This window comes from Trachypithecus francoisi, unplaced genomic scaffold, assembly GCF_009764315.1.
Source record: "Trachypithecus francoisi isolate TF-2019V2 unplaced genomic scaffold, Tfra_2.0 Lachesis_group9, whole genome shotgun sequence".
Taxonomy (NCBI): Eukaryota; Metazoa; Chordata; class Mammalia; order Primates; family Cercopithecidae; genus Trachypithecus; species Trachypithecus francoisi.
In genome coordinates, this window is record NW_022681474.1 from 22,572,945 (window position 1) to 22,591,517 (window position 18,573).

Genomic DNA, 18,573 nt, shown 5'->3' on the forward strand with positions numbered 1-18,573 from the left:
AGTAAGCAAATCCAACTTCACAATCACAGGTTAGAAAGGCAAGCCCCTTGATTCTGGATTCTGAACAATAGATAATTCTGTTCATATATAATTCTAATGTTTTCCAGAATGCAGTCAATAAAATATATTGGTCTATAACCTACACAGAAACACTGTATGTGTCATAGAAATTGTCCTTGAAAACAACTATTTCGTCTTCTAGGGAAGGCAGAAATACTAGAGAGTGTTAATGCTTGGGCACAGCTCAGGAGGAAGAAAGTGTATTACCCAACATACGTTAATTTTCTGTTCTGAATGATACCCCCAGGAGGGAGTGGGCAGAAACGTAAGAGTGGCCACGAATCAGGTTTGAGGGGGATAAATGGGTCTTACTTGTTTATTATTATAAGCCTCACTTTCTTTGGCTTGAATAAAAAATTAAATTAAATTAAATAATATGAAACTTTTTCTTTTAATTGGAATTTAATTTGATATTATAAGGTGAACTAGAATAAAGTGAGGTGGAGAGCAGCCACTAAGTGCATTTTGCTGCTTTTAAAAGCAACATTATCTTTTAATCCACATTATTTTGGATTAGTATATTAAAGCCCACGAAAATATTCCTATAATTTAAACCCTACCCTTTAGAGTGAACTATAACCAGTAAAATAAAAAAGCATATCCTACATTTTTGTTCAGTCAGGATAAGATCTCTTTATATAGAATTTTGGTCATCTTTTCTAGCAATGGATAAACATTTAACTTTTGGATTTAAGTTTGTAAATATTGACAAATCTTAACTACCACAATTAATTTGGATTTTCCTTGATCTTGATTTTTAAAAATGAATAAATAAGGTCATAACTATAGGTTCTAATGACAATAAGTGATTTTAGAGAATTAAAAATAGTTGTATTTTAAGTTTTAATTATAATGCTTACTTTTCTTGTAGAACTTAAGAATCATTCAAGATGTTACCAAAATCTTGACATTACAATCTCTGTAGGAAATTTTAGAACTACATCATGTAAAGCAAGGACTTCCTCTCATTGTAGTAGAAATTACCTCAAGAAATTATCAAAATCCAGTCATGTTCCAATCAAAGCAGTTAGTAGACAATTACTAGTCATGAGATTTATGCTCCTTTGAAATCTTTTTCTGTTATAATAACTTTGAATTTCTCTTCCAGATGATACCAAGATAGCACTACATCTAAAAGATAATGGAGGTAGGAATTGACACTTTTCTTTCATAACCATTTTTAAAATATGAATTCATTTCATTTATTTTAATATAAGAAAGGCCATATGGACTTCTAAATAAAAGGTGAGGTTGTGTTTTATTCTCTGTTGGTATTTAACATGGGAAGGAGTCAGTGGGTTGGCTTCAAAGTGAAATGAAATCCTCGTCCTTGTGTTTGTCTATAAAACTATGTGACACCGATTCCCAATGATAAAGTGGAAAATTCAACTACACATCTTGCTATTCTTTGTTGGTCTAGTCCTTGCTGTATTATAGTGGTGTGTAGTTATCTACACAGCTACAGGTATTGGGTTCAATTGTGTTTTGCTAAATTGTCTGCTTCTTCAGCAGCTTCTATGCATAAAATTAGAAATAGAGCAAGTATGAAAACATATTGTCCTAGGTCTTTTTATCAGCTCTATGAAGTAAAGAATAAAACTTAGATATTTGAAAGAATACCTCGTTGGTAACATACTTAAAGGTTTTCCAAGACAATTCAGAAATATCTATAATGGTACTTGAAAATTTGAGGGAAAAAAGTTTTACTGAAACGATATTGTGAATGACATTGACTATGTTTTTAGAAATCGATCTTTTTCCTTTTAAACTATGTTGGCTCATGTTTGCTGGGTCTTAATAAAAGAGATTTTCATTAGTAATTTTTTATTCAGCTCAGGAAAAGGGTGTCCTCTTCTTGGTAGCATCTTTTATGTAAGTGCGAGCCCGTTTTGACATTGATCTAGGCATGGTTTTGCCTTTAAAGCCCTAGACAATTTCTTGAGTAAGTCAAAATCCAATGTGTACACGTTAGGCCTGTTTTTCTTATAATGGTAGAGAATAGTTTCAAAATCCCTCAGTTTAGGTTAAGTAGCTAGTGATTTGCTTTCTAGGAAGCTGATTTGCTTTCTAGGAAACCAGGGCGAGTATTAAATGACCAGCGAGTAGGCAAGGCTAGGAGCAAAACTGCACATTTATTTTTGGTCCCCCAGCTTCAGGAAAGAAGGTGTGGGGGAGAGGTGAGGTCCGTTGGTCTCCGGCAGGGGAGGCCGGGGGAGTCACCCGGTGGAGCTCTCGGGGCGGAGTTCCTACAGTCCCGACAGGAGTGAGGGGTGAGGAAGTGCGCCCAGCGCACCGGCCTGGAGCGCCTTTTATGTCCTGGGCCTGGGAGTGGGAGGGCAGTGGGCGGGACATAGGCGGGTCGGGCCGGGCGGTAGGCGTGGCTAGGCGGGTTCCGGTTTTTCTCTGACGGAGGTCGGGTTGCGCCTGCGCAGTCGACCCGTGCCTTTCCCAGGCGTGGGAAAGTTAACGGTGAAGAACCCAGAACTGCACCATCTTGCCTCCGTTCGTCCAAACAGCTAGTACTTCTATGCCTTTTTAGGACATTATTTATATCCCTGTATGTCTTTAGAGTTTATATCAATCCATCTGAAAGAGAGACCAGTTAGCCTCTTTATAAATACCATTATTATATCAATTTTCTACTGTCTTGCATCATTTTGTAGTGCTTTATTTCATTCATTTCTTATTCATCATTGTATTAATGCAGTAAGTGAATAGTTTTGGAAATGACCATCTGCAAAATATATACTAGCTAGAAATATATTAAAATCTTAGGGCATAAAGGGACTTTAGCAATCCTTCAATTCAGAACTGCCCAGAGGAGGATGTTAGTAGCATGTAGACATAAACCCTGTGTTGGGGTTACCTCATTTTGAGGGAAGAGATGTGGTATAAAGTTAATGGAATGGGGGGAAGAGTCCCCAAGAGACTTCTCTTTTACTTGTTACATTTAAATCTTAATGTGGGTGGTCATTATATTTGTTCGATTTTTCTCTGTGCTTTCTCTCTTCTTCCTGTCTTTCCTTCCTTCCCTTCCTTTCCTTCTTTCTTTATTTTGTTTATCTAAAATATTCTATCCTGCTAATAGGGAAAAGAAAAAAAAAGGATTCTTGTGATCAAATAAGTGTGAGAGACTCTGGAAAAAAAAAAATTAAAGAAATTTCCCTGCTGGAAAACTGATCATTCATTCATTCACTGATTTCTGCTCAATGCTTGCTAATTGCCAAGCGTTGTTGCTGGCTTGGGGCTACAGAAGTGAACAAGGCTTACACAAATCTCTGCTTTCAGAGAACATGCATTCTGAGTAATCCTCAACACGGTTATAAAGAATTCATACAGGCATGTCTCCACTGCTTGCTCTTAACACTTTTTTTCTGTTTGTTTTGGTTTTTTTGAGACAGAGTTTCACTCATTGTTGCCCAGGCTGTAGTGCAGTGGCACGATCTCGGCTCACTGCAACTTCCGTCTCCCAGGTTCAAGCGATTCTTTTCTCAGCCTCCCGAGTAGCTAGGATTACAGGCGCCCACCGCCACACCTGGCTAATTTTTGTTTTTTTTGTTGTTGTTGTTGTTTTTTTTTTTGAGACGGAGTCTTGCTCTGTCGCCCGGGCTAGAGTGCAGTGGTCGGATCTCAGCTCACTGCAAGCTCCGCCTCCCAGGTTCACACCATTCTCCTGCCTCAGCCTCCTGAGTAGCTGGGACTACAGGCGCCTCCACCTCGCCTGGCTAGTTTTTTTTTTTTTGGTGTTTTTTTTTTTTTGTATTTTTAGTAGAGACGGGGTTTCACCGTGTTAGCCAGGATGGTCTCGATCTCCTGACCTCGTGATCCGCCTGTCTCGGCCTCCAAAGTGCTGGGATTACAGGCTTGAGCCACCGCGCCCGGCCAATTTTTGTATTTTTAATAGAGACAGGGTTTCACCATGTTGGACAGGCTGGTCTTCAACTCCTGACCTCAGGTGATCCGCCCACCTCGACCTCCCAAAGTGCTGCGATTACAAACGTGAGTCACCATGCCCAAACAACATTTTTTTATGAATAGTATGTCATGGACTTCATGTTTTTGTGGAATATACTGTGATAAACAGTTTTCTAGAACATTACCAATTATCCCAATGAAAATACTTAGTTTTGTTTGAGCCATCGAAGAATCATAAAACTTCGAAGATTTTCTTAAAGCAGTGCCTTATGATGCCAAGCAATTGTTAAGTAAATCCTGCGATTTGAGCATAGGATTTTTGGTATACTAGAGAATCAACTGTCAGATTCTCAGATGATATTTACATAATTGATATGCAGCAGGCGATCATGAGAATTCCAAAATATCACAATTAGACTTCAAACTCTTTTTATGTCTATGGTTGTTAACAGAGCACTTTTCCTAAAAACATTCAAGTGCAGTTAGAACAGACCAGCCTGACTAGTATTAAGATAAATGCTTCTTCAAAAGGGTACTTAAGGGAAATCACACATTGCTTTTTATAGCATCCTTACTAAGTTAGTGTGCTATTGTTTTTTATTTTATGGAATGTGGAGATGCAGGAAGGATTACCAATTTAAATCTAACTTCATTATTTAATTAAGCATATTGAAAACAATTCAGTATTGTCCTTCCACTCCAATTGAATAAACATTTCTGCAAGACTGAGGTAATAATGAATAAGTGTGCCTAATTTAATGTTTTCTAACATTTACTGAGGTTGATTCTTAAAAACATGCAAACTAATACATTTTTGTAAATTTATCTGTGTTGTTGCAAAGAACTTTAGCACATTTGATTTCTTGATTTAATTTATTTAATTGGGCCGTTGTTTTTTAAATTAAGTTTTGTTATGTATATTTGAGGTTTACAACATGAATTTATGGGACTACGTATAAAAAATACCATGTTACAGTAATAAAGCAGATTGACAGGTCTGTCATCTCACATAGTTACTTTTTGGTGACTAATTGACTGTTTTTAAAAGCATTTTTATTTAGGGGCCTGTACTTTTCTGAAAAAAGGATGCCATTTTTCAAAGTAGTCAGTAAGTAGCTGGAAAGAAATGACTGAATTTCCCAACACTGTCTTTTTTAGTTATTGCATTACTTTCTCTGAGTGTTTCTGGGTCATTTCCATGGGTTAAAATAGTTGATTTTCTTAGTGGGATCCACTGCTGACATGATTATACATTCAGTTTCCAGAAGATTTTTCTTTCATCTTTGATATGAAAGCATTAATACTTCTGAGCAGCTGGACACCTAAGTCACACAACAGGGTTTCTCATTGAGAAGACCCAGACTGAGTTACAATCTGCTAAGTCACTCTTGATGAATCTTCAATTGTGCAGTGAGTTTCCTGATACATTTATATTAGGTCCAGTTAGAGTCTCTTAAAGTTTCAGAATAGTTGTTTGATTGGAGAAGTTTTATTAGTCTTCAGGGTTGAGTGGAAATTCTAAGCTCTCTAAATAATTTGGAAAAAGGAACATGAAAAAAATTGAAACAAAGAGATACCTAATACATTCAGGTCTCTTTAGTAAGATAGAGCTTTGATTGACCATTGAAATGGCTGGTTCTAAAAATGCAGATGATCCAATGAAGTCCCAGCTACTCAGGAGACTGAGGCAGGAGGATTGCTTGAACCCAGGAGTTCAAGGCCAAACTGGGCCACATAGCAAGACCCTGTCCATAAAAAAAAATTAAATAGAAAAATTAAAAAGAAGATCTTATGTAAAGACATCATTTTATCTCCAACTGAAATATTGCTAGTTACATGTGTAATATTAAGTTTAGAGTAATAGGTAGTTATAATCAAACAGCTTATCTTTCTCTTGTTTATGTGAAAAACAGAAGAGGAGGAATAAGAGGAGAAGGGAGAGGAAACAGAAAGGAAGAAAAAGTAGCAGAAGAAGAGGAGAGAGGAAGAATGTTTATTGAATTGAATGGTTACTATGTTCCAGGCACCATTCTAAATGCTATATCTTTTTACTTCACGCAACACCCCTGACTTGGTCTATTATTACTTATGCTTTATAGACAAGGAAACAGAGGTACAAAAATGTTACGTTATCTAGCTAGCACATGGCAGAGCCGGGATGTGATTCTATTTAGCCTTGATGCAAATTCCAAGTCTTTAACAACATCATGGTCCTTCTCTTTCACAGAACTGATTTTTTTTTGAGACGGAGTCTCGCACTGTCTCCTGGCTGGAGTACAGTGACATGATCTCAGCTCACTGCAACCTCTGCCTCCTGAGTAGCTGGGACTACAGGTGTATGCCACCACACCCGGCTAATTTTGTAGTTTTAGTGGAGACAGGGTTTCCACTATGTTGTCAGGCTGGTCTCAAACTTCTGACCTCAGGTGATCCACCTGCCTTGGTCTCCCAAAGTGCTGGGATTATACAGGTGTGAGCCACCGTGCCCAGTCTAGATCTTTTACAATCAACCTTCCCATGGGAAATGCCACAATAAGCTATTTTACTTATACCTACTGTAGTGCACCTTTTCTATAACAGCTGATTCTACTTAAAGTATTTGAACGTGAAGTTTCCTATTCTCATGTAATTGTGTATTCATTTCCATTTAATCCTTTCTGTGAAAATCACAATGCATTAATTCTCTTGTGTGTTTCAGTGTTGTCAGAATCCTTGGCATGTAACCTCTAAATTACAGGGCTGTAATTTACTGTAAATAATTTACTGTAAATTAGCTGTAATAAACTACAGGGCTGTAGTTTATGTTCAAAATCTGATTTAAGGTTCTTTAAGCCTTCTTGGTTTCTCTAGAAACATGGATTTAATTCACCTGTAAGGGGTACCTAGAATCCTAGAATGTATATATATATATATATATATATATATATTTATGTGTGTGTGTGTGTGTGTGTGTGTGTGTGTGTATGTATGTACGTATTTTGAGATAGAGTCTCGCTTTGTCATGCAGGCTAGAGTGCAGTGGTGCGATCTTGGCTCACTGCAAACTCCACCTCTTGGGTTCAAGCGATTCACCTGTCTCAGCCTCCCAAGTAGCTGGGATTACAGGCACACGCCACCATGCCCAGCTAATTGTTGTATTTTTAGTAGAGATGGAGTTTTGCCATGTTGACCAGGCTGGTCTCAGACTCCTGACCTCTGGTGATCCACCCTGCTTGGCCCCCCAAAGTGCTGGGATTATAGGCGTGAGCCACCGCGCCCAGCTATATTTTTTAAATATCTGTATTTCTTTGAGTAATGGTTATATGCATTTAAAGCCACATTTTCTTTGGATTTTCAAATTCTAGCAGTAGCTTGCTGGAAGAGTTACGTTTTTTAAAAAATGACCTAGCTATATATTTTAGCAGGTACAACTATTAAATGTCTTCTTTGACATTTGGTTAGGTTGCTTCCAAGTGCCATTCACTTCCTAATTAGAAATGTCAATATCTTCAAGATGCAAACTGGATAAAACTATGCCCAGGACTGAGAAGAGGTTTGCAAGTTGAATCAATGGCACAATTTTTAATTGAAGACTAAAGTCTTCAACCAGATTCAACTCAGTCTAGCAAATTGAATTGTGCCACTCTGCTATACTGCAGATGTTAAAATTATTTCAAGCTCTGAAATTCTGATTTGATTTCATTATTCAAAATTGGTTAACGAGATTTATCAAAGTACTGAAAACTGCATTGTCTCTTGGTTCATTTAAATGTTCTTCTCTTTGATAGAGTTAAGGATGCTTAAAAAATATGTAAATATAAGTTCTTAATTGTTGATAATATTTAAAGTATCAGCACTCCAGATAAGCATGATATCCAATACAGGTGATAGCATTTTTATCATTCTTCTTATTGCTGGGAATTTTATGAAACCTGAACTCTGAAAGGCTGCATTATTAAGTCAGAGGATGGTGTCCCCATCAAGGAGATGCCAAAGTTGATACATTAAGCAGTTTGAAGATCATGATTAAGTTAATTCAGAGGTACAAATCTGCAAGGTGATTGATTTCTAAGAACTGAAACAGATACACTTTGAATGAAGTCCTATGGAATGGCTGGTCTAAATTCTATTTCTGTTGTGTTCAGCTTCCTATTTCTGAAGATATTATAAGACTTTTTCATCCCAAGATAAAATGTTAGAACATTATTCTGCCTTTTCCCTGGAATACTTCTAAGGTTATATTTTTATTACCATGTCTGTAGTGATAGCTCAAGTGTCTAGTCATTTATCATTCAGTCAAATTATTTTTTGACTTTCATACATAAATCATCAAAGCAATGTATCTTTCCCATTTTTTTCCTACTTTTCCTTGCTTTTTTTCATACACTTCTTTTGTGTAGCTCATAGTCCTATAAGCAAAGGGAAACTGTTATTTCATTTTGACAGGCTATTGAATATCTATCACTTTTTGTTTTTAAAACTGTAAAACATCTTGACATTTAGTTTTATGTTTTGCTTTTTTTGACTACTTTTCATGACAGCACTAACCCTATTCTAAGTGTATATGTATCATCATACTGAAAAGTTCTTCTACTTTACAATGTTAATTTGAAATTTCCCTGGAATTTAGGATTTCTCTCCCAAACTTTTATCTAGAGTTGTGGTTCTTAACATTTTCTGTACATTTACATCACCTGGTTCCAGTCTGAGATGTAATTGTTATTTTATTATTCCAGCTTATAAAATTTTTACACTCAGACTGTTCTCCATAATAATTAAATATTAACCTCTAGGGCTGGAACCAGAGCGCCAATTTTTTAATTCCCAGATTATTCCAATGTTAGGTTGATAATAAATGGTCTGATTCAATGTTGCATAAATATTAAGAACCTTCAGAATCACTGTGGTGGAGAGTCTTGTTAAAATACATATTCTGATATGTAATTCTGGGATGAAGCCCAAACCTTTGCAATACATTTTTTACAAGCACATTGATAATGCAGTTGCCACCAAGCCACAGACTACACTTTGAGTATCAAGAGTTGAATGGATATTTGACCAAAAGAAGAATAACGTATTTTACTCTGACTCCACCCATTGGTCCATTGGTCCTCACCTATACCTCCAGGCTCTCCTGAAACAGTATTTTAATTGGTGACAACAAGAAATTATGTCTATCTACATGTAGAAAGTGCATCTTACTCTGCCGACAAAAGAAATCCAAAAGCATTATATCCATTATACCTCCTAAATCATGTTAATACAGAAGTGAAAATGAATTCATTTAAGCCAAACTTGCCCAACCCGTAGCAGCTATTGTTGGTGTCAGTGTATTTTATGTGTGATCCAAGACAATTCTTCTTCCAGTGTGGCCCAGGGAGGCCGAAAGATTGGACACCCCTGATTTAAGCTGTTGACAGATGTATTTGTTTTAGTAAAGATCGTTAGTATTTTGTATTGTGTTGAACCATATGAAATTGCTGATTTTTACAAAACACTTTTGACCTAGAAAGGTTGCAGTTTCATTGTTCAGCCTAATAGCTTGACAAATTGTTGTCCAGCATAGGAAAATAAAAGAAAAAGAAAAATCACATCAGGATACACTTTTTCCACTGTAAGTTAATTTGTAGCTAGAATGCGTAGTTAGAGTTTTTGCTGCTGATAGAACACAGAACAAGATGATATAGCAGAGTGCCTCTTAGGAAATGCACATGAATGGCTTCCACAAAGTAGCTCTAAATGCACTTTCCATTTGCCATCAGCAAAATGCTTGACCACCTCCCTCGAATGGATACCTACTTTCCTTTCCGTGTCCGCCTCCTGTCTCATTTTCTACCTGCCCTGTTCCTATCAGAAACCTAGACCAGGGAACTTCTACTGGAGGAAAGAAACTTCCATATTCCATTAGATTTTGGAATCTGAGACATATGAGGGGCTCCAGGAACAGGTTTTGTGTTACCCAATATTTCTTATGCCCCTTCTCCGTGTGTTCTCCATGTGTGAAGTGATTCTTTTTTAAACGTGAAATGTATAGTGACTATGGGAGATGGCCCTATACTACTAAAATATGTATGTCACTAAAACATTAATTAACTTTGATGCTGAATTGATTCAACTTGGTTTTATTTGCTTGAGAAACATTTCTTCAACTATTGTGTGCCAGACCCATTGTTAGGTGATGAAGATGCGAAGACCTACACACTCTGACGCCTGTCCTAAAGAAGCAAGTGGCCTAATGGGATGACATAGAGAAGTAAATTGATATTTAAGTATAGTGTGAAGAGTGCAAAGATAGAATCAAGAAAAACTATAGAAGAACAGAGAAGAGGTATCTAAACAAAAATAACATTACAAGAATAGGTCATACTTGATCCAAGTTTTGAAGTATGGGTAGAATTTCTGAGAAAAGGGATAGAAGAAAAGAATTTCAGGAAAGGGATTGATGTAGAAAGAGGTTCAGAAGCATGAAACATCAAGATCTGGTTGGGTAACTCTAAAGAGCTGCCAGATTTGATTTCCCTGGGGTAAAGATAGATACATAGTACTCTATGGCTGGTGAGGCTGAGAAGGTGGGCTTATTTCTCAGCCTCACCAGCCATAAAGTATCAAAATAAGTGCGGTGTCAGCATTCACAGTCTTTTATGCCAGACAATGGAGTTTGAACTTTAACCTAGAGACCTTGGGAACCATTTGTGTCATTTTGATAAGGGAGTGTCGGGACATGTTTTACATGTTAAGTAGTTGACCCTTGAAGTATTGCAGGGAACAGGAGGGACCGGAGTAAGAATGAGAGGCCAGAAAATCTAGTTAGGAGGTTATACTAGTAATCCATAGAAGCAGTGGTCAGAGGCTAAAATAAAGTAGTAGTTGACAATGGGAATAAAAAAGGAGAATGCACATGAGAAGTATTTACTAATGAAGTAGAAGCTACATAAGTTAATATCTGATTGGATGTGTGATTTATGTCATAGGAAAGTGACGAAGGTGGTTCCCAGGACATGGGTGTAAGTTATCTGGGTGGACAATGGTGCCATTGAATAGGAAATACAGGAAGAGAAAGGGGGTAAGCAATGAATTTAATTTGAGCATGTTAATGTTGACATCCGAATGAAAATGTCAGTAGACATTTTTCTATATAAGCCTGAAATTCACTTAGAAATGTAAGCATAAGATACAAATTTAGGCATCAGCAGCATATAAATGATAGTTGAATTTAAGGAGAAGAATTAGGTATGGGAGGATAGTATCAAGATGAAAAGAGTGGCCAGGCATGGTGACTCATGCCTGTAATCCCAGCGCTTTGGGAGGCCGAGCCAGGTGGATCACCTGAGCCCAGGAGCTCAAGACCAGCCCTGGCAACACAGGGAAACCCCGTCTCTACAAAAAAAATAAATAAATAAATAAAAAAAATAAGAAGACAAAAATGAGCCAGGCATGGTGGCACACACCTTTAGTCCTAACTACTGGGGAGGCTGAGGTGGGAGGATTGCTTGAGACTGGGAAGTCGATGCTGCAGTGAGCCATGCATGATTGCACCACTGCACTCCAGCCTGGGTGACAGTGAGTCTTCAAAAAAAAAAGAAGAAAAAGAGGAAGAAAAAAGGAAGAAAGGAAGGATGGAAGGAACGAGGGAGGGAGGAAAGAAGGAAGGAAGGGAGGAAGGGAAGGAGGGAGGGAGGGAGGAAAGGAAGGAAGGAAGAGGAAGGAAGGAAGGAAGGAAGGAGGGAAGGAAGGAATGGAGAGAGGGAGAGAGGGAGGAAGGAAGGAAGGAAAGGCCAAAGACTAGGAAGGGAATACAGGATTTAAGGTTCTATGAATAAAATCAAGAGTGTCATAGAGACAGCAAGAAAACAAAAAATGTTTGGTATCACAGAAACCAAAGGAGAAGAAAATTTCAAGGAGGAAGTAGTGAATAGTGTCAATGTTGCAGACAAGTCAAGTTAAAAAAGCACACACAGAAAAGTGACCATGAGATTTGGTGGCATAAAGACATTTATTGATCTTGACTGGATTGCATAACAATCCACCATTGTACAATCTCCAGGCAGAATTTGAAGATTCTGTGGACAATGAGGAAATTGGAGTCCCCAAGGACAGACTACTTTTTCAAGAAAAAGGGAAGAAGGGAAGTAGAGATTCTTAATTTTACCCGTCACAGGTGCTGAGGAGAAACACCTCATAAAGAAGAAAAAGAGTCATGGAGTGAAGTGATATATCCACACGCATGGGTGGGGCCAATCAGCATGAATGAGGGTAGGGAGACAGGAGGGAGAAGTTCAGGGCATTTTGTCTGAGATCGCTGTTTTCTCTGTATAGTGAGACACAAGTAATATGCTGAGAGTGAGTGGGAAGAGGGCAGAGGTCACGGTGTTTGGGAGTTGAAAGTCCCATAAAACATGAAATAGGAATGGGAAAGAAGCCAACTGCTAATGTGTAAAGGGCTCATCAGGGTCTGTTTGCAGCCTCCTAAACTTGGTGGCATTCCTTGAGGTTGTATGACTTCACCACTACATTTTGTTCACGCGTGCTTGAATTAGCCATGTGTATAATTCATGTAATACGTTGATGTTGACGGTTGATGGGGAGAAAAGATATGCTAGTCTCAGAATGGCATAGTGCTTTAAAGACAGTTTAATCCATGAGATGGCAAATTTAGTTTAATCTTCTTCTAAACAGCTAGGTTTTCAATGGCTTGCTGCTCGCAGTAAGACTAATTTTTGCTTTAGTTTTATTCTTCAGAGCTCAAAATTATTATTTGTGCAAGCTTTTTAATGTAACTTGGGTAGTAAGGACAGCAGTTAATTACGTGAAACTAATTTATAACAGTTTTGTAAGCTACTGTGACCAAATAGTACTTCAGTTACAGTAATAAATTAACAACTTGTTGGATAAAGTGTCAGCCATAAGTGATTTTTAACACGGTTAACATACTCACCAACCACTAAAGGAAAAAAAATGCAAAAACATACAGCTCAAAATTCATAGAAGGAATTTAAATGGAATTCTAAGAAATATTTGTTTAACCTGAAAAAGACAGGAGAGAAGGAACAAAGGACCATAAAACAGATGAACACAAAGAAAACAAATAGCTAAGTGGCAGACCAAATACAACCACACCAGTAACTATTTCAAATGTAAATAAAATAAGCACTTGTATTAAAAGCATAGGCTATCACACGGACTTTTAAGAAAGCCAGACCTAGCTCTACGCTGTGTGTAAGAAATGTATGTGAAAAATGAAGACAAAGATATAAAATGCTTCAAGATAAAATTATAGAAAAATATATATACTGCAAACATAACCACAGAGAATCTGAAGGTCCTATATAAATATCAAATTAAGTAGACTTAAACTAGATTTAAAGACAAGGAGAATTACCAGAGGAAACTATAAAAAGGTAAAAAAGGTGTCGGGCATAGTGGCTCACACCTGTAATCCCAGCACTTTGGGGGTCCGAGGTGGGCGGATTGTTTGGTCCCAGGAGTTTGAGACCAGCCTGGGCACCATGGTAAAACCCCATCTCTACTAAAAATACAAAAGATTAGCTGAGCATGGTGGCGTGCACTTGCAGTCCCAGCTACACGGGAGGCTGAGGTGGGAGGATCTCCTGAGCTCAAGGCTGCAGTGAGTCATGGTCACACTAGTTCACTCCAGCCTGGGCTGCAGAGTGAAACCTTGTCTCAAAGAAAAAAAAAAGGAAAAAAGTGCCAGTTCATTAGGAACCATTATAATTTTTTTTAAGTTAGACCAAAAAAAAAAAAAAATTAAGAAAGATATAGATGTGAGCAATACTGACAACCACTTTGTCATGATTGGTATTTATACAGCAGGGTTCCTGGAGGGTTTTTTTTTTCAAGTCCGCATGAAATGGTCACCAAGGTAGACCATATGTTGAGCCATAAAAATTACTAAATTTCTAGATTGTGGTCTTGTAGACTACATTCTCTGACTGCAAAATAATCAAACGAGAAGCAGTAACAATATAATGTCTATTGATAAGAAAGTAGATCTTAAATGTTCTCACCACATACAAAAATGATAAGCATATGAGGTGAATAGATATGTTAATTACCATGATTTAATCATTCCACAATGTATATATATATATATATCAAAAAATTATTTTGTGCACTGTAAAGATATACAATTTTTATTTGTCAATTATGCTTAATGAAGTTGGGGGAAAAATATATCTACAAAATCCTCAAATATGTGAAAAGCAAATCAAACTTGTAATATATATATAAATATATATAAATATTGACAAATATTGGCAAATATATGTAAATATTTGATATACATAAAATATATATTGAAGAAAAAACTGTAAGGAAAATTACAAAATATTTTGATGGAATGATAACTGATACAAAATACCAAAATTTATAGAATGCTGCTAAAAAGTATTTAGAAGGAAATTTATGGTTTTAAATGTTTATATTAGAAAGCATTAGAAAGGAAAAAAGGCTTAAAATTAATAACTCAAATGTCCAATTTAAGTAGATAAGTCAATTACAATTGTCTCAAATTAATTGTGTCTAAAATTGTGATATTTTATTAAAAATATTAATTTTAAAAGAAGGAAATAAGAGTAGAAAAATGAAATAGAAAATAGAAGGCTAATAATAGAGAATTTAACACAGTCATAAGCTGCTTTTTTGCAAATTTTAATAACTTTAATATCTCTAAGAAGACTGATTTTAAAAAAATTATAAACATCAAAATTCAAAGCCTGGAGCTGGGGACAAGTGGCTCATGCCTGTAATCCCAACGCTTTGGGAGACCAAGGCAGGAGGATCACTTGAGCCCCGGAGGTGGAGACCAGACTGGCTAACATAGCGAGACTCTGTTTCTACAAAAAAATTTAAAAATTAGCCAGACATAATGGCACATGCCTGTAGTCCCAGCTATGTGGGAGGCCCGAGTCAGGAGGATCACTTGAGCCTGGGAGTTTGACACGATCACCTCACTCCAACTCCAGCCTGGGTGACAGAACAGGACCCTATCTAAAAAAAAAAAAAAAATTAAATTCTCTGTTCATCCAAAACTCTGTTAGGAAAATGAAAAGGCAGGTTACCGATAAGAGAAAATATTTACAGTATGCTTATATTACAAAGGACTTGTATCCAGAAAATATAAATAACTCCTAAAAAGTAATAGTAAACATCCAAAACCTGAATGGGATACCATATCATGCCCATTAGGATAGCTAAACACTACACAACGCTAATATTGATGAGGATATGGTGCACTTGAACTCTATACATTGCTGATTGGAGTGTGATATTGTGCAATCACTTCAGAAAACTCTTTGGCAGTTCTTACAAAGTTCTGGCCTTTTAAGTCAGAAATTCCACTTCTATGTATTTATTTAAAAAAGAAAACATGTCCATACACACAAAAAAATTGTAAGAGAATATTCATAGCAACTCAATTCATAATTATCAATAACTGGAAATAGTTCAGATGTTTATCAACAGAAGAATAAACAAATTGAGCGCATGTTACACAAATGATTACTATTCAGCAGAAAGGAAGTATGAACTACTGATACATGCAGTAACACAGATAAGTCCTAAAACATTGTTAAGCAAAAGATGCCAGAGACAGTTGAGTATGTGTAGTATGATTCAATTTATGTGAATTTCAAGTAAAGTCAAGCTAATCTACAACAATGGAAATCAGCACAGTGGTTGCCTATACAGTGTTGGTCGGGGCTGTTAGGACGGACTGTAGGTGGAGACAAGAGAACTTTATGGGGAATGGAAGTGTTTCATATGATTTGGGTGATGGTTACTTGGTATATACAGTTACACAAATTTGGTAAATCGCACATTTAAAATTCCTGTATTTCAAACATGCAAATATGGCCTCTGTAAAAATAAAAATAAAAGCAGAAAGAAAAGAGAGGCATTTTGATATGCTTTCATAAACTAGACATAGTTTTTTTAAAAAATTCCTATGAATAAATTCTTCCAGTCTTCTTAAAATTCTCAAAGCAAAAAAAAAAAAAAAAGAAAGAAAAGAAAAAAGTGTATCCTTGGTGAACCAGCATCTTTAATTAGAAGGCATAAAATGTAACATTTCTGATCATGTGATTCATGTTTTGCTTTAAAATATTCACAGAATCTTCCCATGTAGTTGATAACGATGATAAAATTATCTAGCAATTATTGGGCTATTAACGATATACCAGGCAATCTTCTGAGGGCTTTACATGTTTAACTAGCTTAATCCTCACAGCACCCTAAGAAGAAAGTACTACTTGTAATCCCATTTTTCACTTGAAGTCTCAGAAGCCCAGGGATTTAAGTAATTTGTTCATAGTCACATAGTTTCTAAGGAATGTAGCTGGTCTATAATACCAAGGGCTCTGATTCCAGGCATGCTCTGTGCTCCTTATCACCCTGCTGTCCTGCCAGGAGGGTTGCTTCTAATATGGTCCAGTTTAGTATATAGTCATTTATTTGCTATTCTCCTGTTAAAGCCATCCAGTGTCTCAAAAAAAATAGCAGCACCAACTTTCCCTAATCATAGAGTTATTTTTATTTTTATTTTTTTTAGAGGAAGGCATGGTCTAACTCTGTCACCCAGGCTTGAGTGCAGTGGTGCAATCACGGCTCACTGCAGCCTGGAACTCCTGGGCTCAAATAATCCTCCCACTTCAGCCTCCTGAGTAGCTAGGACTGCAGGTGTGTACCACTATGCCCACCTACTTTTTTAAAATTAATTTTTGTAGAGATGGGATCTCACTATGTTACCCAGGCTGGTCTCAAACTCCTGGCCTCAAGTGATCCTCTGGCCTCAGCTTCCCTAAGTGCCAGGATTACAAATGTGAGCCATCATGCCTGGCCAGCAAATCATAGAGTTTTAAAGTCCAAGGGAACCTTAACTTCTTCTCTAATCCCATCCCCCAACACTTTGAGACCAAAGCCCTTGCAACTGTATATAACTTGTGGAAGTGTCATATGCCCACACAGCAGAGTCTGTTTGCGAAGGTGGTTTGGTGGAACAGGTTAGGTCAGGACCAGTGCGCACTCCCTGGACTAAACGTGTTCTGTTCCACATTCAAGACATAGAGCTTTACATTTCAGGAGACTTGGTGCTCCAGTAGCTAAGGGGTGGTCAGTGTGATAAATACAGCTTTATAATGTCCATTCTCCTAAGCAGCGTGATTCTGTCCGTGTTAAAGGCAAGTATTGGTGCAAAGCAGTGAAATATAAATACCCTGTACAAATGTTGCTCGGTGTTTTCACTTTTTTTTCTTTCTGTCCTGTGTGGCACAATTTATTAGTTCTCATAATACAAACTAAAATGAAATTCAAAGCTCTACCGAGCTGTTGTTTTTGTTATTTTTTGTCTTCAGGGTTTCTTTCTTTCTTTCTTTCTTTTTCTTTCTTTCTTTCTTTCTTTCTTTCTTTCTTTCTTTCTTTCTTTCTTTCTTTTCTTTTCTTTTCTTTTCTTTTCTTTCTTTTCTTTCTTTTCTTTTCTTCTTTTTTTCTGGCTTCTGATTCTGTCTCCCTGAGCTACACAGCACACACATAGAATTCTGCTCATTTACTTTCCTGGAGAGCTATAATATGCATCAAACCACAGCAAATAGCAAAAGGATTGTATGGTTGTTGAGAATATCGGTGTCTAAGGTTCCAGTACTGAGGCACACACACACAGGCTACCAGCAACTAAATTAATCCCTGCTTCCTTGGGAGATGCAAAGGTTTTTATTAATGTTATGCATAAATTCAGACACCAAAGAACTTGAGGTTGATTTAGTATTCTGCAGTTTTCCAAAGAAGCTGCTTACAGATAACCATTGAAGGGTTGATCTTATTTAGGTAGGCTACGAGACCTCAGAAGCTAGGCTTTTGTTTTCCAAATAGTGGCTGTGGATTCTATATCCCATGTCCAAGCTATTGTTTGGGACAACATGTTCCCCTTCAGGTGGTTGCAAGCACATGAGAGGCTGATCTTGGCCTTTCCGCTTGAAAAACTATGCACTGAAATGTCCTTGCTTTCACTCGCCATGCCCATAAGCTTCCGTGAGGGAATGGATTCCTTCTTTCCATGAATAATTTCAAGAAGTCCTCTCATTGCCCTGGTAGTGCAGCCATGATTGAGAAGAATAAGGGTAGTAATCAACAGAATATTAATGAGAGTTAATAATAGTATTAACAATAATACTAAAGAATCAGTATAACAAAGTATACTCATCAGTAGATTAACAAGTAGTATGAGTGGCACTAACAACATTAGTACAGCCATTCCATTGAGGATTTATTATATTTTAAGCACAATGCCAACCACTTTATAAGCATCCTCTCAGATCTTCACAACCATCAGGAGATAGCCCTTACTATTATATCCATTTTGCAGAAAAGAAGACAGGATTGAAGGGATGCTGGTCCTTGAGGTCCAGCAATGTGAGATCTGATGTTATTCTTGGAAACCCCAAAGGTTCCATATTTATGTTAGCCCAGTGGTTTACACACAAATCTGTCTTTCTACACTGATAGGAACAGAGTGAAGGGGATTTTTCTTCCATGTTCAGGAAACTTGATGGATTTGATAAGTAGTAAACATTCATCCTTATCATGTCAGGTTATGCATATAAATGATCT

The 18,573-nt window shown here is 37.1% G+C and overlaps 1 protein-coding gene across 1 annotated transcript in view; it reads left to right on the top strand.

Annotated features, from left to right (window-relative positions):
• Positions 1–18,573, top strand: part of PLXDC2 (plexin domain containing 2) — a 465,187-nt gene that overhangs the window by 404,649 nt on the left and 41,965 nt on the right. The window contains 1 exon segment of the mRNA XM_033209382.1: positions 1,169–1,207. Coding sequence (XP_033065273.1) covers positions 1,169–1,207 — 39 coding nt within the window.